Raw genomic sequence first — 27,085 nt, forward strand, 5'->3', positions numbered from 1 at the left:
CCCTGTCGGAATTTACAACATATGTGGGCGGCAGAGCTGGTAATTGCTCACAGTACAGTCTGTTGCAGTGTAGCTGTGCATTTTGGTGCATTAAATGTAAATATATTTGGTGCTGCATTTAACAAACAAATATGACAATATGTGAAACTGTTCAGACGCCTGTAAAATCTTATAAGTGAGCTGAAAAAAGTTTTCTGTTTCTTCTATTAATTATCAAATTCTCTTTCAGTTTTCTTCTCTTTCATCCCTGCGTGAAAACTAGTTTTGTCCGTTCTTTGAATCCAAAAGCGATTCATCAGACAACACTGGCACTGTGTGGTCGCCAGATGCTGCCTTCCTTTCTGATGGAGACTCTCGTTATGTCTGTCTTTGCATCAAACCCAAAATATGAAACAAAACTGACACGACTGAAAATTTGAAGCGTTTTGTGCAATTTATTTGGTGGAGTGTTTTCATTTTCGGTTTTTCTTCTTCTCATCTCATCCCCTGCCGTCTCAGTGGGGATTAACTTCACTTCTCAGAGAGACGACTGTCATCTCCCGACTGCTGTGTGTCTGTCTGAATGTCCGCATGCGTGTGTGTGTGTGTTAGATGTAGCTGCTGGAGTGAAACAGATGGACCGTCTCCTCTCTCTTCTAGTGAGGGTGTACATTTACACACACACACACACACATGCGCACGCAGTGTGGTAGCCGCACATCAGAGACCAAGTGTTCACCCACTCTCTGGGTGGCTGGCAGGCATGCAGTGTGTGTGTGTGTGTGTGTGTGTGTGTCAGATTGACAACGTTAGAGCGATTTTCTTTGCAATTCTGAATTCCTGAGTAGATGCGCAGAACTTGGAGTTGACACACACACACGCACACACACACACACACACACACACACACACACACACACTCTTACCTTTTTCCCTTCCCCATATATGAGTGGAAACTTGAGATCTTCATCCTCAATGGTCTTGTATGCCCTGTGTTTGAGGGATGAAAAGAAAAAGAGAGCAAGACAGTGAATGAATCTTTTTCTGTTACACAAACACTAACTCACACAAATAACACACACACACACACACACACACGCACACACACTTCTAATAGGAGTTAGAATAGAGAGTGTATTATAAAGATGGACGACATGACAGCTCCCCCAAAAGTGAAGCCTGGTATAGGTCATAAACCCCGCCCCCTCCATTTCAGTGGGTGGGGCATGGCCCAAACTTCTCAAACTCAGAGTAGATGTCAAATAGATTTTTCCCATAGATGGTTTCTGCCATTTTAGGTACTTGTTATCATGCTAGTGTATGTTCAAGTGTTCATTTTTCTAATAAGCTTGGTTTTAATTAGTTATTGGACACTATAAAAAAAGGGGCTCTGACATCATGATTGACAGCTGTGTATGCCAATCGGTGTGTTTGCGATCAATAGTGCTGCTCATCATTGGTCAGATGAATGTATGGGCGGGACCTCGATACTGCAGAGATCGCTACTGTAGAGACTCTGGCTTCAAATGACCAGCTCAAGATGGCAGCAGCCGTATTCGGGATAATATGGCTTCATTTTTTTAAAACTAATTTTTAATTTCAACTTCAGCTCACATAGTACGCAGCACTTTGATCACTGTACAAAGTTTTCAGCTGCCGTAACATCTATCCAGGTTTAAGACATGTACGGTGAAGTGTTTGAGTGTGGTAAGATGTACCTGAGATTCACACTTGCAAAGAAAAAGATATTAAAAAAGATACCAATAATAATGATAAATAAATAAATGTGTATGGCTTCATTTCTGTACAGTGACAGGAAGTGGAGACCATAGATCCTCACTGTTAAGGCCATTAAGGACTTAATGGCTGAAAGGCGTAGGCATGTTCCTAATTGCTACTATGTATAAATAGCCATAAAATAGTAATAATTATGTAATCTCAAAGAGGCAGATTTACTTTCCGTTGCCTTTTAGTTGATGGTTTACATTTACAATGTGTGTGTGCCACTGTTGTGTGAACACAGTCAACTGCTTCCTCATTAAGTCAGGGTTGATGGATTTGAGTTTACAAATGGGGACTTCGACTTCAATAGGTGTTCCACTGTACTTTTTCTTTTAGGAGGTCGGATATTTTTGAGTTCCGAGTTGTCTGGAACTGAGTTATTATAGTTTTATATTTTTTTTTATTTTATTATATTTTTCTAATATATATATAATTTATTTTTAAGTTTTTATTTTTTATTTAGTTTAAGATTTTTGTTTCAGTTCAGTTTAGCTCCAGTAACCCAGACTGGGTTAACTTGTTTCAGTTAAGTTTTTACGAGTTTCAGTATTTGTTTAGTTTTTTAAAAACTATACTATGGGAGATTTTTGTCAGGATTTTAAGAACATAATATCATTTAAATTGATTTTATTTTTCTAAAGTCAATTTTTTTATTCTTATTTCAGTTAACTCAAATGTTTTTTCACATGCAGTTTTAGGTTTTAGTTTAGTTAATTATAATAATCCTGGTCTTAAACACAGCAACAGTCCCTAGTATGGGACAAGCTCCAAAAAATACACTTCCCATAATGCAACTTCATAGCATCTTTGTTTGACTTTCCCCTTCTGGTCAATGCCCACATCCATCCATGATGAATGAACTGGTCTTGATGTGGAAATACGGTGTAATGTCCCTTTAATGATATCAGCCTGTGAGTTTTTTAGGTCTCGTGTTTGTCAGCTTTGCAACAAACATTCACTTCCTTTTTTCCCACCATTTGTTCCTGCTCTTGCTCAACTCTTGTTAATAAACACCCCGTAGGTGGGAAACAAAGCCACCGCCATCCTTCTTGTAGGTTCTGACTCTGTGTCTCATTGCACCGTCTCTCCTGAGTGCTATAACAAGTGTTTTTCGCTGCTGAAAAATTTAGCGAGAGAAAGCGAGGGGGAGGGGATCTTAGCACACACGAGCAAACAACACAAAAACGAGTTCAGAAGTGCACAAATGGAAGCAGGAGATCTGAAAACGCACTTAGGAACGGAGCTTTGATGTCGGACTGAAAGACTCGCCGGCTGACGCGAACGTACTTAAACTAGCTAGATTAGACTTGGCGTCGCCAGTCAGTGAAGAATATCAACAACTTCAAACGGCGTCACGTCTGACCATGGATTGCTCCGTCTGTCAGTCCGCGTCTCTCTCTCTGCCCATTTGTCTATCTCGCAGGCGAGATTTCCCAACCCGAGTGCAACAACTCTGTCTGGCCTTTGTGCCTTTGTGTTGGATCCCTGCTCGTCAACACTGACTCACACACTGCACTAATTTATCCTCCCACTGTTGTCAAGGACTGCCAAACCAGAATGCTCATTTTCAGGATGGTCATACTTTGCATTTCAGAGCCACACACATTTAGTGTTTAATCATAGATGCCACCCATTCACTGTTGAGGTTTTACTGCTTTTAGACCATGTGTTGGACAAAACAAGCAATTTAAAGACATCACCTCGGGCTGTGAGAAACTTTGATGAGCGGTTTAGCCCCTTTGAAGAGCTCCAGTGAACACTGCCTTGCTCAAGGGCACCTCAGATGTAGCTGCTTGCGGTAACAAGCCACAGTTGCCGAAAGCGGAGTCATTATATATCTCCTGGCTTCCTCAGATCCCTCAAAATTATTCTCCAGCTGCCTCGTTTTGTGACCCAGGCCGATTGAAACATTTCAAATGATATCCAGCCCAGATACAGTAAATAAAAAAAGACTCCAAACTGCTTCCACGCTTGGATGTGAAGAGAAACATAGCAGTAGCCCACACAGTGGCACATCCTGGCTGGCACATTTCTGCTCCTGAGGGGTGGTGTTATGGTGAAATATACATCACAATGCACACAGTGCTGTATGTGGCTGTATGCATCAGTGAGTGAGTGTGAGTGAGACCGAGAGTAGCAGTAAAAGCACATCTCATTACTGGCTTCCACTGAAGCTAGAGTCGAACAGCATGGTGCCTCACTAGCCCGCAGAACACTGCACATACAGGGCCATCTCTGCTGTATCATTATATCATATCAAGTCAGGCTGCTCCCTCATTAGCTCTCTGCTGGTCTCTTCAACTCTCGCTGTATAGGAGAGTAAAAGCAGTGGTAAAGGGAGTGAGAGAGACGTGGAGACTCAGACTCCAGCACAGCAGCAACTCAGGTATTCTCTTTCAGATTATTGTGCCGTTTAAAAGGTGGATGCAGCTGGAGAGGGCTGTCCGCCATCCCACAACATTTTCATCTCACATCATAATTTGACAGGTGTGATTCGCGATAAGGCGGGTCATTTATCTTAAGCACACATTCGCAGGATGGCCGAGACCTGGCGTCCTGAAGTGCTTTGTCTGCTCAGTGAAAATAGTGTGCAAAAGAGATGATAAAGAAAAGACGGAGGACGACTCACCATCCATTCATGGTGAAATCTCTGTAGAGCATCCTCTTGCCCACCTCCTTCCTCTGAACTCTCCGGGGAAATTCCAGGTGCGTGAACTCATTTCCTAACAGGTGAGGCTGCATAAAACCCTGGAGGGCACAAGGGTGGTCTTCAAGTCAGTCAAGCAGCTAAATATGTGGCAGATTAAATGAAAGTCATCTTTCATCACATTGGGTTTTTGTCACTTCAGTCTCCAGCCTGACTCATATTTTGAGACTGATAATATGAAAATGGAGAGCTGACAGTTTCTGATAGAATACTGGCCGAGGCTGATGTGATTGACGTGTGCAGAAGAGTGTAGCAGGCTCCCATTGATGATATAGGGATAGTGCCTAGCTTAGGGAGCTTAGGGAGATGCATTGACAGAACTATAATATTATATAATAAATATGTTTTCTTTAGTGTATAATCACCTGAAAATAAGAATCACTGGGTTTTCATTACCTTATAATAAGCCGTTTATATCTAAACAGGGAGCAGTCTATGGTAATCGGCATGTTGCAATGCCATGTTTCTACAGTAGCCCAGAACGTACAAACCAAACACTGGCTCAAGATAGGGCAATTCACATTTTCGCGTCAGTCTCAGTAGTTAGCAGCCCCTCCACGATGAAAGCATTGGAAAAACATGGATTCTTTTAAACACAAAAGTGCTTTATTCAGTATTTTTACAGTTTAAAATCACCCAGTCCTTTCGTTTTGGAGAGGAAGTGACCTCTACAGATAGTTCGGCTCTCGGTAAGAACCTCTTGAACAAAGAAAAGGATTTCTAACTGGTAGAAGTTTCAGCTGGTTGCAATCTGCAATTCTCACCACTAGATGTCACTAAATCCAGCTGACAGCTGAGTGTCCTCACATTGGTTGATTTTCCCTGTGGCACGGCTCTATGGGAAAGTGATGGACTTCAGAAGCCTTGCTGATCGTGTTGCTTGTTGTGTGAACACACTGTGAGAAACTGTGGCCACCAAAAAGTACAGTTTCTTTGTTCAACTAAATAAACTGACATGACTTTGAGTGACTAAATTACTACATGTATTTGTCAAGATTTAGATCACACTTTAGTATGTGCTATCTTTTCAAAATAAGACACATAAACACTGTTTGTTGTTAGATATAAAAACAGAAATGGTACAGTGTTTTCTTACCAGGAACTGCAGTCGCTGTCGCTCTGATTCTGGTGTGAACTCTGTCGACATGGGGATGATCTCATTGTTTCTGATAATGATGGCCCTGAAGACACACAAAAAGTAATGTACATACAACCTTTCATTTCAATGGACTTTTCTGCCCCATCATGTTGTAACAAATGTGTTAGAGAATGTGACAAGGAGGGGTCTATGCAAGACTTACCTAAAAAACAATGTTTAGACTCATACAGCACTAATCCCTCTCAATCATCACATATGACCCACTAGAAGTGTGTGGTGGTGTATTTATCTGCAAATACTTTGCCCTCTGCCTGTATTTTGTTCTTAGTTTGCTGTGAGCGATATGTTAGGGATGTTGTGTGTGTTTAGCCCTACAGCACTCAGGTGAGGTTGGGACTTAATAAAAAGGTAGCGATCAGGTCATAACAGCATGCATCCAAGACAAAGCTACAGAAAGGTTGCAGACATGGTGCGAAGGAAATTCAAACATTGGTTCAAACAGTGTGGTTTGTTCCAAAAGAAGAGTGAATATGTGGTTGACTTTCACTTTTCATTTTTGTTGGCGAGTACTGAAGAAGCGGATGAAGAGTGGCGCAGAGTTGGCCTGTTATTTTGTTGGGTAGCTGGGTGCCGGCAGTTAGCTTAGTTAGCTTGCTTAAGTATTGGCTTTTCCATTGTAACAAATGTAACTTTCCTACAATAGCAGCTTGCAGTGTACGTATAAGCAGGTGAAGGACGAGCGAAGTTTGAATGTTGTGTTTACGAAAAGTAACCAACCACTCCTGCATAGAGACAGAGTGTGATGTGTCACACTCTGAAAACCACGCCCACTGGAGGTGAATTTGCGAATCCTAGGATAGCGAAGAAATGGCCAACCTTACTCTGCCTTATTCTGCCTCTGATCAGCCTACCCTCACATTCTCACCCTAGCCCTAACCAATCCTACTCCCCTTGCCTAAGGCTAACCAATCCAACCAATGAAGGCAACAAGTACTAGCCAATCATCGGGAGTGTAGGGTGGGTCATTACTTCGCTAACCTAGGATGTGCAAATTTGCCCACCAGAACGGAAAAACTATCACTGCCACAATGTACAACCAACACCAAGAAAAATGGCTGTAACTTGCTAAAAACATTAGATTACAGCATGTCAAATAATTATTTTAACACTCTATGTCTACCTGAGAAGAAATATTATATTCACAAACTCAATATAATCAGTCTATCTTGGTGTCCTCATCTCTTTACCTTGCTTATCTTGGAGTAACGATCCCACTCTAGGCCAGTAGTGACATACTTTAATATTGACAACTGTTTTATCGAATCACCCGTTAAGATCATCACTTTACCTACCAAAGATTAAAACCAGGCATTACATAGCTTAGTTAGCTTCAACCTCTACAGTCTGTCTGGCAAAATTAGCAACTGGAATTTATTTATGAGCGTTAGGATCCCACAGTTTTCCTATTCTTCTTGCTGATGCCTCATGTCCTATTGCCTGTATCCACTTTACTCTTATTAAGAGCTCAGTTTTTCAGCTTAAAAAAGGTAGTCCTGGGCTATAGCCTGTTGGTAGTGCATCCTATTACACAGAAGCTTTTAGATATTTTTTGACTGTTTGATAGCAAACGGAAATGAAAAGTGGTGGGACCTAATTGCACTCTGTCTCTATAGAGTGCGCCAGGAATGATCCCTAGAACTCGGAAGTGAGTTAACATTTTACCATTCACAGTTTCCTTGTCTCAAAGTCAATGGGTTTTTGATTAGATGCCTGAAATAAGGTCTAACTGTGCATTCACACCAAAAGCGTCATGAGCGCCAGCGGTCGCTCAGGTCGCTGGCATCGCGCTGCCTGGCAGCAGCTCCAGCAGGCGCTTGTACGGCCGGTAAAACGGCTGTTCACTTTACAAGGATGAACAAATATATCATTTATGTCTTCAATTTGTATTATCCATGACTTTCATTGCACAATTAAAATAAGGCTAATAAACACAGTCAATATAGAGTCCTTTATAATTACGATTTTACCCTGCTGTTGGCATGTAGGACCACTGAGAAATGTAATTGGTGGTAAATAAGCGGGAGCTCATTAATCGCACTTTCGGAAGCCTCCTTTGTACTGCATCGGCGTATTTGCTGAGGAAACACAGGGCCTGGAGCCGTCGGGCCGTCTGGGTCCACAGACTCCTGCAAACCCGGCAACTCCACAGTAAATTTCACCGGCTCGTACAGCTCTGGGAGAGCCCAGACCTCTACCCGAATCCCGGTCTACAATTGGCTGCTGCTTCGGCAGCGGCGCTGCTCATTTGCATGAAGTTCAGCTTCTCTCAACTTCTACTTGACGCTCTGATAGCTTGCATCGCGCCGCTCGCTGCAGCTGACGCCCCTGACGCCCTTCGTAGCAAGCGTACATTGAAAATGAATGGCTGCTGGCCGCTTATGACGCTCATGACGCTTTTGGTGTGAATGCACAGTAAGGTTAACACAAGCTGAGGAGACTTTCACGTTAAGTTCTAGCCTAACGTTAGCGTTTTACTTCTGGCGATTGCATTTAGGCTTAAATAATCATGAAAGTGGTGTTAATTTGTGAAAATTATCCTGCTGAACATACGTGTACGGATCAAAAACGTTTGTTCGTGACAGAGCTTAATTTCGGCAATAACCCAAAATCCAATGGAAAAATCCCAAAGGCTGTTTGGCAAGGGAACCAGGCCCTCATTCTTCTATAGCATAATCCCAGTGTGTAGGATTTAGGGGCTTCTATTGGCAATCATGGAATATCATATTCATAACTATGTTTTATTAGTGTTTAATCCCCTCAAAATAAAAATTGTTGTGTTTTTGTTACCTCAGAATGACCTGTTTATCTCTACATCCTCTTTCTTGAGTTTGCCATTTGTGTTTTCGCATCAGCCACAATAGTTCTCCAACATGCTTGGCACACAGGAGAAGATTTTTTGTTGGTTGCACTCTGCAACCTCACTGCTAGATGCTGCTAAATCCTACATACTGGACCTTTAAAACAAACATAATTTATCCAAACTCATACAAACAGGGTGTGAAAATTACCAATGTTAGCCATGACAGCAATGCATGGATGTGCTGTGGAGGTGCTGAGGGTGCAAAAGCAATAGAAAGCTGCAGGAAGTGAGACACAGAGCACACGTGGACCAGCTTTTATAGCATGGCAGCCCCAGGTGATCAGGTGACTACCCTCCCATATCAGCCAATGTCCTGCTGAGGTTGGCCAGGACAGCGTCCAAAACAGCAAGACGGCCATCGTAATGTACTGACATCATATGTCTTTGGGTCTCTAGATTCTACTGCGGTGTGATAATCACTGCCTGCTTTATAGAGTCTGTCATATAGTGGAGAGAAAGTAAGCATACACACCTGCTGTCACCTGCGTTCCCAACATATAGCTTCCCTAGCAGGTAAACCACGGTGAGAGCTGTGCACCCTCCTGTGATGTTGTAGACTTGCTTCTCCCTCTCAATCTGGGCATCCTGGCAAAGGGAGAGACAGTTGTCAATCTTTAATGAAACCTTACTTAAGAAGCACAAAAGAAAAAATAAAAACCCTCCCACGTCCACCCACAGTGCGACAGTAAAAGTCAAAAACCCACACTGCAGGCAGCCCACGTATGCAGAGGGAAACTTTAAATACGCAGTCTCTGCCTTCCTTCTATTCAATAACATTCATAAATGTGACTGCACGGCCGTCAGAGAGAGATGGCGAGAAACAATCAGAAAGCAAGAGGCAGGAAAATCTGATCAACTTTTTAGAGAGTCAGACGATGTGTGGGCATCGCCGCAGACTATCGATTGGCTTAACCTGACCGCTGACCGCGTGTCAGTAAACAACAATTTGTCGTGCATGAATAATGTAGACAGCGAAATGTGAGAGGGGTTGTACTGTACATTGCCTAAGCATGTCAAGGTTCAAGAGGCTTTAGACTAATGCACACACTCAGAGCGCTGTTTTTCCCCCGCAATTTCACAATGCTTATTATGCATTTGTTACCTTTTGACCTTCTACAATAGGAATATAATCACGTGGGTTTCTCTGCATTCCCATCTTGCAGAGACCCTGCAGACACAACTCTCTGATGAGCAGTTTCTTTTCCTGCACGTGGACTTCCTTCTATAAAGGCCACAGCTTTAACTGATGCGGCGATAATCTCCTACAAAGACGTCAAATCAAGAATAAGGAGGCTTCGTTTTCTCCACAAGCGGGAAAGGGTGGCAGGGGGTTGATCTGAGGAGCTTTCACAGTGATCTGTTTAATCTGGGTACCGCAGGGTCCAGCTGGAGCGGCGTGGGCTGTTTTCCATTGCCATCTAGTGGTTATACTGTGTAGACTTTGGCTTCTACAGATATTTCTTCACAAGGCAATTTAAAAGAAACAATGAAACACAATTTAATGGTGCAAAATAATGCGTTCTCTTGTGGAAATGGACTGCAGATTTCTGTATAAATTAAAGTTCAGGATACATTTGGTGACATAAAAAAGCAGACTGCCCTGTAGCTAATTCTTTAACAATAAAGAACTTCGGCTAAATACCTTGATTAAAAAGCAAACTGCTTGAGACATATTAGTCAGATGCTGCCTTTGATCCACAGCGGCAGACATCCACAGTCGTATGTGCGCGGTTGAATGGCATTTAGCCCGCAGCCATCATTTCATCAGCCGCTCTCTGAGGCAGCCAGATGTCGAAATAAACTGTAAACAGAGCCACTAAAGGTTGTGGTGGAAAATAATCTTTGTGAGCATCTCGGTAAAGTGTGTGTGTGTTGCTTAATATGTGTGTGTTCCTGCCCTCAGGTCAGTGTATATAGCAATCGCATATTATATCAGCAAAAACAATTTCAGAAATTGATACCAGCTTTTGTTTATCTCGACTTATTTGCATGTGTTAGCCCCTTCAGTAACTACATTTCCATATCTGCTTAGTATTCATGCAAATATTTACTGCGCACACACTGGCAGTGTGCTTGCTGCTAATGCAAAAATTATACAATTTGACAGGTTGTGCACTCCAGTGTTAATATTTTCCTTCAAATCAGAAAACATGGTGAGATGATTCCAGGTGTTTCCCAGGCAAACAGCTACATAATTCATTCAAATTAAATACATTTGAGGATTTATAATCTAGTGTAATTATTGTGTGATGACTTCATTCAAGATATCTTAAAAAAGTGTAATACTCTAACACATATCAGTTGAAATATGACAAAATATATCCTCCTAACTAGCCTCCAATAAACTGCAAAGGGCATCTAAAGGGATTTTAACCATACTTAATTATCTACTGACCATCAGGTACAGAGAAACACATTTCTGCCTATAATTTATATCATAAATCAACTATCAGTGATCTAAGTATTTTGTTATCAATATAAAACCTAACCACAACTTACTCCTTAATCCTAATCTTTGCCAACTTTTGATGTGCCTAGTATTTTAAAGGTCTAGTGTGGGATTTAAGGGGTGTCTACTGGCAGAGCTGGCATAAAGTATGTATTCATATTTATGAAAGTTTACTTTGGTTTATAATCAGCTGAAAATAAAAATTGTTGTGTTTGCGTTACCTAAGAATGAGCTGTTTATATCTACATACAGAGCGGGTCCTCTTCCACGGAGTCCGCCATGTTGTTTCTACAGTAGCCCAGAACAGACAAAAAAACAGGCCATTTGTGTTTTTGTGTCGTCACATTGGCCACCATAGTTCTCCTACACCACGGCTAGGCAACCTGTGGCTGCGGAGCCACATTAGCCCTTCTTTAGGGGTTCCCTGTGGCCTTGAGAAAAAAAAAAAATCAAATGGAAAAAAATGTTTCTTTTTTTTTAAAACATTTTAAAGAAATTATGCACCAAAAAACAAAAAAACAAAAAACAAAAGTTAAAACATTTCTTCAACTAAAATGTGCTTCAAACATCTATGGCTTGATGCCTTTTCCTCCAAATTTTGCCAAGCCTCAGGAGCAGTGGCTAGGCTTACATCTTCCTGGCTAGGCTAGCTATGGAGTCCAAATCCTAAAAAGTAAAGTTTTGAATGAGAATAGAGAATGTTACAGTGTGTGAACAACCTTATTTGCTTTTGCCACCAACTCTGCAAAGTTAAAGTTCCAAATAGTCATAAATTGCACACTGCAGAACAGCCACCCTGTGGTAAAACAAATTAATGAATGCTCATTTAGACCTATTAGTAATATTGGTTGACTAATTTAGACTAAATAGGCTGTGCTACCTTCATTATAGAGGTTAAAATATGTTTTGTGGCTTTTGCTGATCCCTGCATGCTTCCTTAGTACACAAAATAAGTTTTAGTTTTGCAACCTCTCTGCTTGAAGCCACGAAATCCTACACATTAGACCTTTAACCCATTTTTTGCTTTGAAAAAATTACAGAAAACATGAAGTGATCATCAAAGTTGATTTCAGCTCTAAATTTGTGTGACTGCACTTAACTTTCAGGTGGAAAACAATTAAATCACATTTGTTGAATAATTATGAGTAGTGAATTGAACAAAAACGGTTAATAGATAACAGATTGTGTGTTGAAACAACAAATCTTATGATGACTCAATGGAAGTACAATAATGTATTAACTATTTAAAGGATAACTTTGGTGTTTTTCAAGCTGGACTTAATTTTCCCGTGTTTTTGTGTCAAAGTGAGTAACGGAGACAATGATATTTAAGATTTTTTTTTACTATTATTTGTGAGCACTGCAGCTAACAGTGATGAATCCAGCTCCAAAGTATCCACTTGCTTGTTTTTGCCACTGGCTCAGATTGTCACTCTAAGTGTCTCACAAAATTATAGAAAGGATCCCTGTGTCATGGTCCTGGGTTTTTATTTGAAGTCTGCTACCTTGAGCTTTTTATATTGTTTTCTTGGTTTGGGGTTTTCCCTGTTTCATGCTATTCATTCATTTCTATTTCATAGGTTCGCTCCTCATATGTCATGTCTGGTTTCTCTTCCTGCATTTGTGTGTTATCCTACCACAGTAATTGTCTGCCCTGCCCTGATTTGTTTCACCTGCTCCTCATCAACCCTGCTGTCACCTGTTCCTCATTACCTGCCTGCTCTCCTTGTGTATTCAGTCTTTGTGTTCGCCTTGTCCTTTGTCAATCTGTCTGCATTGGTCACTGGTGTTCCTTGATCCAATACCTGTTTGTTCTCAATTCAGTTAATTGTGTTTTTTCTCTGTACCTTGTTTGACCTCAGCCCTCTCCCTCAGTGTTGTTGTCGTCTGCCCTTTTTTTCTTTTGGTTTCAGCTTTATTACATTAAAGCTGGCTTCTTGTTTCAAACCTGCCTGGTGTCCTCTTTTAACTGTGAAACATGATGCCGTGCAGAGATAGACCTTTTTCTTGAAGCAGAAACAGCCCCGGAATTCGCTTTCACCAAACTCACCAGACTCCATTTAAATAAACGTTAATTTTAGTGTGTATACTGCCAGCATATTTTTACATTTAAATCACAAAATTAAGGGTTTATTTCAAGCAAACCAGAGCTGGTGATTGTTGGAACAGTGGAGGACGAACCAAGACAGCTTTTCAATTTTAAATTTTGTTTCAGTCAACTTTAAATGAAGTGTGTTTTACGATGATAAAATTACTGGTTATTTAAATGGAGTCTGGTGGCTTTGGCTAAACAAAAATGATCTTACTCTTTAACGAAAAGGTCTGACTCTGTGGGGATCCTTTTTATAATACTGCCAGACAATTAAAATAATAAGTGAGCCAGTCAGTGGTAAATACAAGCACTTTTAGTGGACCTAAATTGATGGTACAAACATGCCCATAATGGTTATAGTGCAGCCTGTTTCACCGCTGCCAGCTGCAACTCTCGCTCAGTACTGGACCAGTTTCAAAAGCTGTTCTCTCCATTAGTCACTAAGACACAAAAACATGTCCCTGTAAGCCACTTCTGTAAGTCAAAATGCCCAGTATGAGGACTCTTGTTCATATAATAGGAATGCAGCTATAGTTAGTTATTACACCTGTGCTTTTCCTGCTATAACGTAAAAATGTTCAAGTAGCCTAAATATCTGAAAATTGTATTTTCAAAGTGCTGAACTTGGAGCAGAGGTGAAAGTGGTATAGGTGCTAAAGATGTTGATAATAAAACGATAACAAGGAGGCAAGTCTGTAACTGAGAGGTCGGACAACTGATCCCAGCAAGAAGATAATGTACATTTCCCAACATAAGACTCCCAGCCAAAATCCTAAAGTGTACGCTAATGATGCATGACAGAGCTGCTTCCTGTGAGTGCTTTCAGGACCCATCAGGATGAGCAATCTGCTTTATCATGACCTTGCACCTGCCTCTCACCATCTCTTTGAAGGCGTTCTCTATGGCTCCTATCACCAAGCTCTCGTGCTGGATCTTCTTCTCGGTAAAGAAGCGAGGTGGAGGTGGGGTGTTGCACGGGGAGCCTGGCGCACCTGCGGCCCCCCGCAGGGAAGCGGCTCGGGTCAGGGCTCGGTGAGGGCCTGGGGTGTTTCCCTGGAGGTAGGGGTTGTTTTCGGGCTCCTCGCCCAGAACAGTCGGGGGCAAGGAGGATAAGTTGCGTAAGATCTCGATGACGGCCTGGAGCTGGCAGGCGATGTGGTGCTGCAGTAGGCGGGAGGCGACGACTGCTGCACCTGAACCGGCGTGGCCATCGAACAAGGCCCAGTAGTGGAACACCAGTCCTTCACTGTCCTGCAGACACATACAGAAATCATATATCATTATCTCCGCCACATGTAAGCCTGGGGGGGTCATGTGTTTGGTTGTGCATGTGTATCTGCCTGTCGGCAACTAATCTCGCTAACTACTGGACCAATCAGCCTACTATTCTGTTTGCACATTTATGACTGTATGCTCAAGGTTCACTTGTGGTTGTGGTGATTCATGGTTGTAACTGTCTGTTGCAGGCCACATTTTGTCCTTCGTCATGGCTCTGAACAGACATCCATAGAAAAGTTTGGACTCATTTTGAATCACAGCATCTGTATGTATGTACATACATGTACATATGTTATAATCCACTTAAGTTAGACACAGTATGAGATGAATAAACAACCATTTTTGTTATCCTGATTGCCATCTTGACTGTAAGGGAGCTGGGAGGGACAATTTCACCTGGTGCAGCTTGCTACGGACCAGGTGGTCCATCCTCTGCATGGTGTTTTACCACAGCGGGAGCATTTCAGAAGCAGAGCATTCTGCCTGCCTGGTTTTATGGACTGGCTGATTTGTTGGTCTTTATTTCCTTGATTTTTTTTTCTCTAACTATTTTTTTTAGTTAAAAAAATGCACATCTTTATACCCACTAATGAGTAGCTGACCAACTGTCTGTCGTTGCCAAATCAGAGCGTTAAAAGACAGGACCTACATGAACATCGGCCCTCAGAAGTCAAATTCACCAGTGGGGTTTCAGTAAAACAGTGGCTTTTAATACACATAAATGCTCTACATAATGAGTCTGGAGTATGCAACGGAAATGATTACAGACTCCTTTAATAGCATTTAAGTCCAGACTCCTTTTTACATACACACAAGTAAAAGCTGCGGTTGTCCAGAAACATCCGTCTAAACTTAAACCACACTCAGATGTAACTTATTTTTTAAAGTCTATAAATTGCAAAAGTAATTTCCCTCATGACGTAATATAAACTGATGCTATAATGGATATTTTGGTTCTTCTGACTTTGTTAAAAATGCAGTGGCGCCCAATTTTAATGCACTAACAAAGGGCAGGAACCATTGTACCAAACTTAAGGATAATGAGTCTTCAGTGGAAAATCTGTACAATCCCGGCAGGACCAGCACAAGAGCCAAAGTGATGCAAAAAGTACAAAAAATTGCAACATTTCACCCCCACTGTTACTGTAAGTAAAACAACCCCGCAGCCCTTGGCAGCAATCTACAGTATTTCAATGGAAGCAGCGTGTTGATGGGAAACAGCTAAGTGGAAGGTCACTACAGGGAATCCTATTGACCAAACTCGCCCTGAGGCTCCAGGTATGACGTTAGACACACTTCGTGGTGCACTCCAAACAAACTTAAGTGATCCGACGTAGTTTGAATGAGGAATATTTAAAAAAGCGCCCTGTAAAATAAGCTGATGAACTGACAATAAGGTGCAGCAAAAACTGTATGTTATAGCTCTCCCTGGGGCCAACGTGTGCTCTCGCAACCTGCCTTCATATAGGAGAGGTATAGAGGAAACATGGGAAAAAAAAGGATGTAGTTGGATTCAGAAATGAAATATAATAAACCCATTTACTGGACCCACAGCATGAAGAAGTTAATAAACTGAATACCTAATGGGGCAATAAGATGCAGTTCTCACCCTTCTGAAACGAGGACTTTGACTCCTACTATCACGTCCTTTGATAAATAAGTGACTAAAAATCTAACTCAGAAGAATAAATATCAAGGTAAAAATGATCCTACAACCTTTTCCAATTTAAATGAATGAGAAACTGTTAATTATGTATATTTTTGCACTGAAAGTAAGCAACATAAATATGAGTTTACATATTTGAATACTGCAAATTGTCCTAGTAATCTGACATAAGTATGCCAAAATCCTCCACCAGCTCATCATACAGTACCATGCGTAAGCTCAAATGATGTCCTTTTTGGAAAAATCTTTTGACAGTTTAAAAAAAACAAAGACAACGCGAAATGTGTAATGCTGCCGGATGGGTTTGTAGTATGTGTGAGTCATCTCTAGGAGGAGAGACCCAGGAGAAAATACCATGACTCATCCTGTGTAAAGGTGTTTGGGAGGTCAAACCTCTTTATCTCTATTTCTCTCTGGAGGGAGGAACACACCCCTGTCATATCTCTGCCATCACACATTCAAGTTTTGCATTTTTTTGCTGCTGTGCCCCACTATGACTGTACCACGACTTGAGTATATTTGCAATTCGGATTCCAGACATTTTGAGTTCAATCATCTCCTAACAGGGGCGGCACGGTGGTGTGGTGGTTAGCACTCTCGCCTCACAGCAAGAGGGTTGCCGGTTCGATCCCGGGCGTGGGAGCCCTTCTGTGCGGAGTTTGCATGTTCTCCCCGTGTCAGCGTGGGTTCTCTCCGGGCACTCCGGCTTCCTCCCACAGTCCAAAGACATGCAGATTGGGGACTAGGTTAATTGATAACTCTAAATTGTCCATAGGTGTGAATGTGAGCGTGAATGGTTGTTTGTCTCTATATGTCAGCCCTGCGATAGTCTGGCGACCTGTCCAGGGTGTACCCTGCCTCTCGCCCGATGTCAGCTGGGATAGGCTCCAGCCCCCCCGCGACCCTCAAGAGGATGAAGCGGTTAGAAGATGAATGAATGAATGAATCATCTCCTAACAGACCTCCGTACAAGCTTTCCCAGAGCACAGGGTGTAACCCTGGAAATATACGACTTTGGACACAAACTTTTTTTTTTTTTTTTTTTTTGTACAAACTCCCTCGTAATGTGAATGATGATTTGTCTCAACTGCTTCCTCTAAGAGAAAAGTTCTCACAGTTTTTGCGACTGCTGGCCAATATGCGGAGGTGGCACTGGATGAAGGTTTCCAGGAAAAAAAGTACATGAATCAAATTTACAATCCATTTCATCATTTTTATGGTTAAAATGGCAGTCAACTTTATTTATATATCTTGCACAACTTCCACCCCTGAGGTTTAATAAAACTTGCTTTGACCCGAGATGATTTTTCCTGAAATATTAAGTATTTCTCAATCTTTTCAACTGTGATCCCATGTTTTTGGGTCTAAGTGATTAACAGAGACGACGATCTTTAAAAGTTGGTCCAGTATTGAGAGAGACCGCTGCAGACACATCAACCAAACAGGTTGCAACGCATTCTTGGAACCCATCGGTTGGATTCTCTGGGGGCAGACCCCCAATTTTTTGGCATTCCGTTTTGATTTGGGCGGAGGAGGCGAATTTCCGTTTCCGACTTCCGTTTATATATAAGTAAATATGCTGAACCATTGCGATGGATTCAGAGTTTGCAGTGATGCCAATTATGTTCCGCCACGTTAGTTCACCGCACGGACCGTTTAACCTGGCAACAACTGCAGCCGGCTCAAACGTGATTGGTCAATATCAGGCAGACTACAAACAGCCTACAACCGGAAACCAGGGCTCTTCTGCTCTTCTTCCGGAGGCAAGATCTCCGGGGTTTGTCTACAGACTCTACATTCACTGAATGTAGAGTCTGTATATAGAGACTAGTTGCAATGTAATCTCTATGGGCAATTGTGCACTGTCTATTTACGTTTCTTGAAAGTGTTTGTTTTTGCCATTGACAGGCTCAATTTGTTATTATATGTCTGACAACATTACAGAAATCAAAAAAAAAATAACAGGAGAAACATTGATGGGAATTGGAGAGTGCCAGGAAGAGTGGGTTGTGTTCGAGTACAAAGAACTTAGTGTTCTCTAAAAGTTTTTCAATGTCATGGCTGAATATTTAGCTGGGAAAGTCCACAAGATTTTAGCATGAGACTTCTTTAGTGAGACTAGTCACAGTAACAAACACACCAGACCAGCGAAAAGCAGGGAAAACTTTTTATTTCTCTGTAGGGTCCTTTCCATAATGTTGTTAGACACTTAGAATAACAAACTGAGCCTGTCAATGGCAAAAACAACCACTTTTAATGGCCTTAACTCGACGGTGCACAATAAATAAAAGGATTACGGCCGGGCTCCACTGGCTGCAAACGTAAGCGTCATGTCAGCGTAGCGTTGCGGCGTATTCATTTGGACTCCACTGACTGCGTACGGAAGCGACACGTAGAGAAGCCAGCGGGGTTGTTTACCGTTTGCTGAGCCGAGAGGCTGCATGTAGGCTGCATGAAATATTAAAGCATTTTCCACCTAAGTTATTACATATATTTGAGTTATCTACAAGTTTACTGTACTGTTTGTCATCTACTCGCTTTCAAATGTCCGCCACGGACATTTACACAATGTCACGGATAAACATGGGTAAATGCATGAAAAAAAAATCATCACATATCACCTCTGATAATGGTTTATCCATTTAAAAACACATTGTGCTCGTTTAGCACACTATTTCATGTAGTTTTTATCTGCTGGAGGGTCGCGTAGGGCAGCGTAGCGCGACAAAAATAGAAGAGCCACGTAAAATAGAGAGTTGTCGCGTGACAGACGGGGGTTGTCGCGCCGCTCCCGTTGCCGGTGGAGCCGCTGTAATTGATTAACAGGGGGGCGAGCTGCTACAGGACTCGCGCTACAGATGTGTCACGCCGCTGACGTGCCTGGTGGAGCCCGGCTGTTACACTGCAGCCTGTTTTGCCGCTGTGGCTGCAGCGGTCTCTCTCAGTATTGGACCATTGGACAGTTAAAAAAATACCCAAGTTTCCCTGTAAATGTAATGTTTTTTCCATGATGGGTGGTCCACAATGAATGTTACCTTTTTGATTACACTGTCAGATATGGCTGAGTTAACAAACTTTCCGCTAGTTTACTTACTTTAGTCACATGCAAAACTGTTAATAAATCCATTATGTATGAATGCTGCATACCCTTGTGCATATACTTACACATTAAATGGAGTGTGTAATTGTGTATGGGGCTTTCTTACCTCGCCGAGCTTGCTGTGCTCCATACGGAGCCCCAGGCCCTCTCCGTTGGGCAGGGAGTTGCGTCTCTTTGCCGTGGGGGTCTTGCTGGGCGTGGAGGGAGGGCAGTAGCTCATTGGCCTCCTTCTCGCTACGACCACCTCGCAGCAGGCCTGGTCCTCGTTCAGCGCACTCTTACCAGCATTAATCACCCTGAAACAGAAGATGACACACACAGGTTGACTCATATTTTCAACTGTTAACTTATCTGCGGCCATTCAAAGGTCCTGTTACATAAAAATCCCATTTGGCAACATACTTTCAGCACTCTTTCTTTTTCAGATAAAATTTTGCTATGAGCAACAGATGCATCACTTGCTGTAATTTCCCAGTCTGACAGCTGTGGTCTGGAACAAGCCGGTGAATGAAAGCTGACATCAGATGCTTTTTTGTTTTTGTTGGATGAAACGGTACTGCAGTCTTTCATGGTTATTATGGCTCACTGCAGGATCACAACAATTAGTCAGAGCCACAGCCTGAGGTTTCTCTCTGCACGCCCAGCGAAGCAGCTGGCTTTGTATGTGTCATGTTCCTGATGAAGATCAAACAGGAGAGCTTGTTTGTGGTCTTGCTCTGCCGGGAGTGTCCTGATGCATCAGGACAGTCGCTTCTGGGAGAATTAGACGTCTTTGTTTGTGTGTGACTATACATACACGCCCAGAGCTATGTGCATGTTGCCTCATTCATCTTTATTTGTCCCTTATTTAACCAGGCAGACCACAGAGAGAGACGGTACCAAGGAGAGATGCAACTTGGTAATGATTAAGGACAGCCACACAATAACTGTGTGGTTTGCACAAAAGTAATATGTCTTATTTCCTCCTTTTTTCACACGTCAACATTTGACAACAATTTTTTTAAATTACTACTCTGCTTCTCTTTTGTGTTGTTGTCACAAACAGCAAAAGAAGCTAGATGAAATACATAATGTATATGAGCAGGGCCGTGGCCAGGGTTTTAAATATACTAAAGTCATGAGTCTTAGGCCCCCCCAACACATACCCCACCCCTCGTAAAATACCCCAAATTTTGACCAGAGACCAACAGTAAAATATGAAAACATTTTAATTATTTGGATTTTTCATACATTATTTATTTGGTTGAACACATATTTCACTGCTGGAAAGATAGTCTTTTCATAAAACTGGGCTGCCTGTGCAGTAGAGACACAAATACTTTTGAAATTGGTGTTAAACGACCAGAGAAAACAGATAAAAAAAAGGCTTTGGCATTTGCTTTTGATCAAGAGGTAGAAAACCTATGACAACCAGGATGCACAGTGCCACAAAATGCGTCATCCGGTGAATCTGAGCTGAGAGTTGAACAGGGAGATCTGGGCGCTCGTAAGACAAAGGGAATTTCACTACAGTTTATTTACACATACTACCCACATCTTTATGACACAGAGCTGGTTGAAATGACAAAGTATCCCTTTAAATGTTCTCTAAGTTACATTCATTCCAAACATAGATTGCTAACAGCAGTGATACTCAATTTACAGCCCGTTGGCCAAATCTAGCCTGTGATAGGGTACCAGGTGGCCCCCAAACTCTGTTTCAGACTGGGAATTATCTAAAGGGTGCTTTCAGACCTAGAGTTGTCTTGCTTTGGTCTGAATCAGGGACTAGTTTTGTTATAAAGTTGCATAATTGCCTAGAGTTGGTTTATGTTCTCACGGCAGCATTTACAAGCGGACCAGATAAAATGTCTTGCACGATAAAGCTGCTCTTGATTGGTCAGAATTTCCACGCGGGAAAAATCCAGGAAGTAAACAAAATGTAGTAGACTTGCAAGACCACCTCTTCAAGAAGGTCTTGGTCTGGTTGTTGTGGTGCGCACCCAACTATGATTGCTGTATTCACACCTGCCCAAAAGAACCGCACTTGGGGGGCAAACGCACTTGAGTTTCATTGAACCGAACCAAACAGGGCCATTAGATACCAGAGTGCATTAAAAAGCATCAAAATGGAGCTTGTTTATCAAAAAAAAGGAGAGGACCCCCAGACAACCCAATAGAGCTCTAGGCTAAGCCCCAAATGTCCTCTAATCCTTGAAATGCCCCTCTGTTGGGGCTGCTGCGACTGGCCCTTGGCCTCCTGTCATTTTGTAAAAGTGGCCCCTGGGCAATGCAAGATGAGTATCCCTACTGTGGGCTCCAACTGTGAAAGTCACAGCATTATTTAAGATGTTTACACAGCAGTGACATTTTAAAGGTTATAATCCAGTTTCTACTTGCTACAACAACTGAGAAAAAAATTCAATATTAAAATTTTGGCATAGAAATAAACGCTTGGGCCTATTTTGCAGCACTAATCTCATACTGGCCACCTCAAAGGTTGCTCAACCTGCTGAACAACAGTTAATGATAAAATGTGATTGGGGCCACCAATGAATGGTGGAAAAACAAAGATTGTGAAGGCAGCTCCGATGAGACTGGCGAGTCTGACAGACGTCTCTGGAGGGTGTTGTGAATGTGTGTGTGAGAGTTGAGAAATTGGCATGCCTATTTATAGACACAGACTCTGGATGCTTTCTGCTAGGCAGCATCAATGTCTGGTTCCTTGCCTCAAATGCTTGTTAACCTTAGATACAAAGAGAATGATAAGGACAGGCATAGATATTTAGCAAAAGTGACAGTTTATGCATGTATTAGTATGAATATATGTTAATATTTATATAAGCATAATTTATATGGATTTTTGCTTTTAAATTTTCGATGTAACAGTTTTTATGTTGTTCTGCATACTTAGTTTGCTAATACCCACAGAGTGAGTGAGAGAAAAAGAAAGCTATTGTCTTCAAAGCCGTGTGTAGCTGTCCATTATCAGTGCGGATTATGCAGTGGTTAAATGGGAGGATACCCAATCAATAAAGGCCTTTGTATTTCTAATCTGGTTTTAGAGTAAATGTGTTGGCTATTTTGCTTCAGTGTGCTGCAGTGGAAACCCAATGACCAGGGAGTTTCTTTTAAAGTGTGTGCAGCATTATTGTCTCATCAGATGCAGAGTTTTGCATCATGTTGAGTGTTTTTAAAACCATTCAAATAATTAAACTGTTCCATTGAAACACAGCTAATTAGCCTCTGCTGAGGTTGTAGGAACAGTGGAATTACTACTCTCTACATCTAATTTCTCCTCCGAATATGGCAGCAACAGGCAAGAATTCGCACCCGGCACTGCCACGTTTGATGAAGTATTTGTTACAACTGTGCTAACAACTTCCATAAAGCCCAACGTGTTATAAATGGAACTGGTTGCCATGCTTGGTCTTGTGGTATTGAGGGTGCGCCGGAGCTAAAACTGGCACTGCTTTGGTTATATTGTGTCATTCACCATGCATGTGGTATAAAAGCCATCATGTCCAGAGGGCTGTTCTTCACTATGATTGCGCAGCTCTGCTTTCAAACCTAATATATTACCGCTGCACCCATAATTACAGTCGAAAATGCCCTCTGAGTTATTATAGTCATAAAACACTTTGACGCATCGACCACTTTTGAGCTCATGATACACAGAGGTCTGGGAAGTCTTTGTCTACTTCATCCAATCTGCTGTCAACAAACGCAGTAATGTAATGACCTGTGCATGTGTGTGTGTGTGATTAATCATGTCCTGCTGGTCTGACATCATTTTGTATGTAAAAATACATGTTTGTATAAACTTTTGAACCCTATAAACTATTTGCAAAAACCCAGTCCTCATCCTTCACTATTGATTGGACCCACTAAATGCATTGTCCAATGTATTTAATGGGTCAAATCGATAATGGATCATTGTGTGTTACTCTGTGTCATGGTAGGTGCAGCTGGTGTGTGCGACTGAAAGTACCCTTGCATCTAATTTGTCCCCATTTCGCCATTCGCAGAAAGAATGACAGTCATTTCGCTTCTCTGCCAATCAAATTTTTGTTTCATTCGGAACAATTAGCTTTCCTCCCATTAGGAACAAAACCTAATTTTCCCCTCCATTGTCAGACATCTAATGCCCTCTTTGTTTCTCTACCCTCGACAACAGATTCTGGGCCAGACATTGGCCCCAAGGATGAGATAATTATTTGGTGAAGCACAATGGTTCATAGCTTTGCCTCCGTTTAATTTGTAACATCAAAGGAACAATAACAGCAAAAGAGCTACGAGTGAAATACTTAAAACAGTCTTTTAAAAAGTCCAAATTTAGTACTTTTCCCCGGGGGGGTTTGGTTAGGATTGCACTTCCACCTGTATATAAGAGATAAGAAAATACAATGGAACAATGGGTGTTTGAATGGAGTGTAAGAATGGATGGGGTTGTCTTCAATATTTGGTTCTAAAGGGACTGCGAGGAACATCAATAAAAATGGTACATGCGCAGTTTACAATGATAACAGTGGAAGATTACCACTCGAAAGTCTTAGTAATTTCTGAAGCAATTAGTCTTTGATTTCAGACAGAGACTGATACCTACTCATCTCTAACCCACGACCATTAATTTTGCTCACTGAAATAACAAATATTGCTGCCAGATTCAGGGCTCGATTAGGCAAAAATTATAAAAGGATTAAAAACATTGGTTTTTCTGTAGCTGAAGAAAAAAGTAGCTAAGGAGTGAGCCATCTTGCCTCCTTCTCATCTCTATTGAGAGCTACACATGCATGGTACCATGGATGTATTAAGAGTCCTGGATACAGCATTGGAAGCGGGCCCCTGTTCATTCCTATAAAAATTTCTCAGTGGCGCATGAAGCCAAAAAAGCTTGAAAAAAGTATGAAATCACCTGGATGTTTTGCATTGTGGGACCCAAAGAGCAAGCCCACTACTTACAGCCAACAAGCACAGGCAAGCAGCTAAATTCTGCTGGCCAACGGGCTGACTTCCGCTTTAGCGCACTGCTAACTTTACTGGGAATAAAATTATTTTAATCTTGTGGCTCCTCTAGACTCTTAAAAATGTTTGATATTTAAACATGTCTTATTGAGGGGGTTGCGACACTCAAAAAAATGCATCCACTGATTTACAGACGAGTCTTTCCCAATGTAAGTCTATGGGAAAAAGTCATTTTGGGCCCCATGGCATCACCTGATGGAGTCGCTTGTAATTCCACTTTTCATTCATTCATTTATTTTCAGTAACCACTTATTCTGTTGGGGGTCACGGGGGAGCTGGAGCTTCCCCAGCTGAAACTGCAAGAGAGGCAGGGTACACCCTGGACAGGTCGCCAGACTATCACAGGGCTGACACATAGAGACAGACAACCATTCACACTCACATTCACACCTACGACCAATTTAGAGTCACCAATTAACCTGCATGTCTTTGGACTGTGGGAGGAGAACACCCGGAAAAAGAAGCCCCTTTTACAGTCTTTGGACTGTGGGAGGAGAACACCCGGAAAAAGAAGCCCCTTTTACACTGCCAGATTTTCCACTAATGTTGGGCCGCTTTGCCGGCCAGCTGCGAATGTTTAGACACACAGAGCCAGATTGGCGAATTGGCCAGCTGCGAATGTTTAGACACACAGAGCCAGATTGGCGAATTGATCTGAGGCGCCCAACTTTCCACCTTGTAGGGTAGTCATATTGGCGCAACCCTTTTAGTTTAAAAAGACCGTGGCGGCCTTCCGCAACGGGAGGGGCTGTTGAAGACTTGTGTCGGAGGAGCTGTTGATGACGCCGCACTTGCGAGCCACTGGCGGTGGATAAACAGGAAACAGCTGATAGCAGGAATTAGCGAGCAGCTAGTAGCAAGAGGGAAACACAAACCTAACAGACACTGTGAAGATGAGCAACTGGGGAGACAAGGTATTGCGCGCCCTCCTTGCCCTCGCAAACGAAGAGGCAATTAACCGTCAGATGACGGGGACGGTGAAGAACGGGCCGATTTACGAAAGAATCGCCGCCTGACTAGCCGCAACTTCCCTCCCACGTCACTGTTTACGTCACACGCTGAGCCACACATTTTGTTACTTGCTCACGCCCCCCATTGCCCCGAAAAAGGCGCATTCTGTAAACAAAAGTAGGTAGGCGGCATTTTGCTGCACTCCCCGATTTTGTATTTATACTGCCAATGCTGAAAAAAGGCTGATTGGGCTTTCCTGCAAATTTGCACAATTCCTATCTAAAAAGGGCTAAAGACTGACCCTGGTGGAACGTGCGAATTCCGCACTGAGACCAAAGCTGCATGCTACTAGGTTTTAAGCTAGTTAGCTACATGCTAACCTTTGAAGCTCACATTCTTTATACTTTTGCTTATATTTTTGGTTATTAAAAAGGTAAAAAAAAATAAACAGCACCATCCAAACTCTTTATAGAGAACGTGACGTCACGTTGTGTTAAATGTTTTGGATGGGAGTGCCATCTTGGGAGGAACGTGCTCTGTTTGCTGTACCTGCTACTGTAAACAGCATAGTTTGATATGACTTGGCAAGAGCCCCATGCACTACCTCCCCCAGACTGTATCGTTTTTGGACAGAGGTAACAGAGTGTGTACCTCACAACATTGCACCTCCGTCCAACAGGGCATGACGTACTGTACCTTCACATTCTCTATGCCAAGTATTGCTCTTAGCATGCACTTACTCCTACCAATGCTTCAACAAAGGGAGCTAAGCTATGACTGCAGTTTAATAAATGGTCAAGTATGAGCATTACAAAAAAGATTTGACTTGTAAGTGTTTGGGATTTACCTTTATTCCAAACAGAAAAGAAACAGACAACTGTAATCGATTTCTGATGTTCTGTTCTGTTGTTTTTGTTGTGAGCAGAAAAGAGTCGAGAGTATAAGAGGTAACAGAGGTGAGAGCCAAAATGGCTGCTGTAATGACAACACAAGAGGCTTTAATTACAGATAAATGCTGGTAGGAGCTGAACTCATTAACCACACCGGTCCCAAAGAGACACTTCAGGCCTGCTCTGAGTATCAGTGTGTGTGTGTGTGTGTGTGTGTGTGTGTGTGTGTGTGTGTGTGTGTGTGTGTGTGTGTTACAGAGAAAGAAAGAAAAGGACAGAAAGATATGACCAAAGACCTGATAAAAACTGTTTCAGTATTATTCTATTATAATACAGCAGCAGAGAAGAGAATGAGGGATGGGTTATTTCTAATAATAGCTTATATATCCACAGGATTCAGAATGGGAACAAACTTTCCTCTGCAGAAAACAGTACAGAAACTATTTAAAAATATTCAAATATAATCTGTTCTTCTTGAGATAAGTAGTAGATTGACAGATATCTGTGAACAATTATCAGACAATGGTTCAGCTGGCGCCCTGTTGTTATCTATATCTGCTTTTTGTCATTACTATTGATTAATTAGTGATCTGTTCCTCCTTTATTTCTTGGTAATTACCCAAGATTCTGCGTATCTTACTGTGAAACCACACACATAATTGGTAACAGGGTGGAGAGACGGATTGTCATCCAGGAATTCGTTCACTGTGATATATTAACTGAGGGTGGAAACAGATTTAGTGCGTTGATCAAATATCACGTACTATAGCTACATAACTCTAGAGCTACATATTCATACATCGTTTCCTTTTAATAAACAAATGCAACAAGCTTCTCCAAAGTCTAAACATACTATATGTTGATGTTGTCACATTGTGTGTCTTGTGCCCTGCCCTTAGACTACAGATGAGGTCTTTTTGTGGCTATATCAGGTCCCTGTGATGCTGGTGATATGCTTGTAACACTTTCTGTTAGGGGTCGAGGAAAAAAATCAATACAACATAGTACTGCGATAGTTATGTATGGTAATATTGTATCTACACACTCTAAAAAAGAATCCACTGGTTCAAGTTAAAAAAAATGAAATTTGTACAACCAACTTGATTTGCTTTGACCTTAAAAAACTTAATTAAGTTGAATCAACTTAATATTTATCAAAAAGTTGTGT

The 27,085-nt window shown here is 41.9% G+C and overlaps 1 protein-coding gene across 1 annotated transcript in view; it reads right to left on the bottom strand.

Annotated features, from left to right (window-relative positions):
• The window catches only part of LOC126385101 (protein phosphatase 1H-like), a 40,808-nt gene that overhangs the window by 8,958 nt on the left and 4,765 nt on the right, over positions 1–27,085 (bottom strand). The window contains exons 2-7 of the mRNA XM_050036634.1: positions 19,179–19,368; positions 13,908–14,279; positions 8,960–9,072; positions 5,565–5,649; positions 4,391–4,509; positions 906–969 (exon numbers count right to left, since the gene is read on the bottom strand). Coding sequence (XP_049892591.1) covers positions 906–969; positions 4,391–4,509; positions 5,565–5,649; positions 8,960–9,072; positions 13,908–14,279; positions 19,179–19,368 — 943 coding nt within the window. The remainder of the gene's footprint in view (positions 1–905; positions 970–4,390; positions 4,510–5,564; positions 5,650–8,959; positions 9,073–13,907; positions 14,280–19,178; positions 19,369–27,085) is intronic.

This window comes from Epinephelus moara, chromosome 23, assembly GCF_006386435.1.
Source record: "Epinephelus moara isolate mb chromosome 23, YSFRI_EMoa_1.0, whole genome shotgun sequence".
In the NCBI taxonomy this organism is placed as follows: Eukaryota; Metazoa; Chordata; class Actinopteri; order Perciformes; family Serranidae; genus Epinephelus; species Epinephelus moara.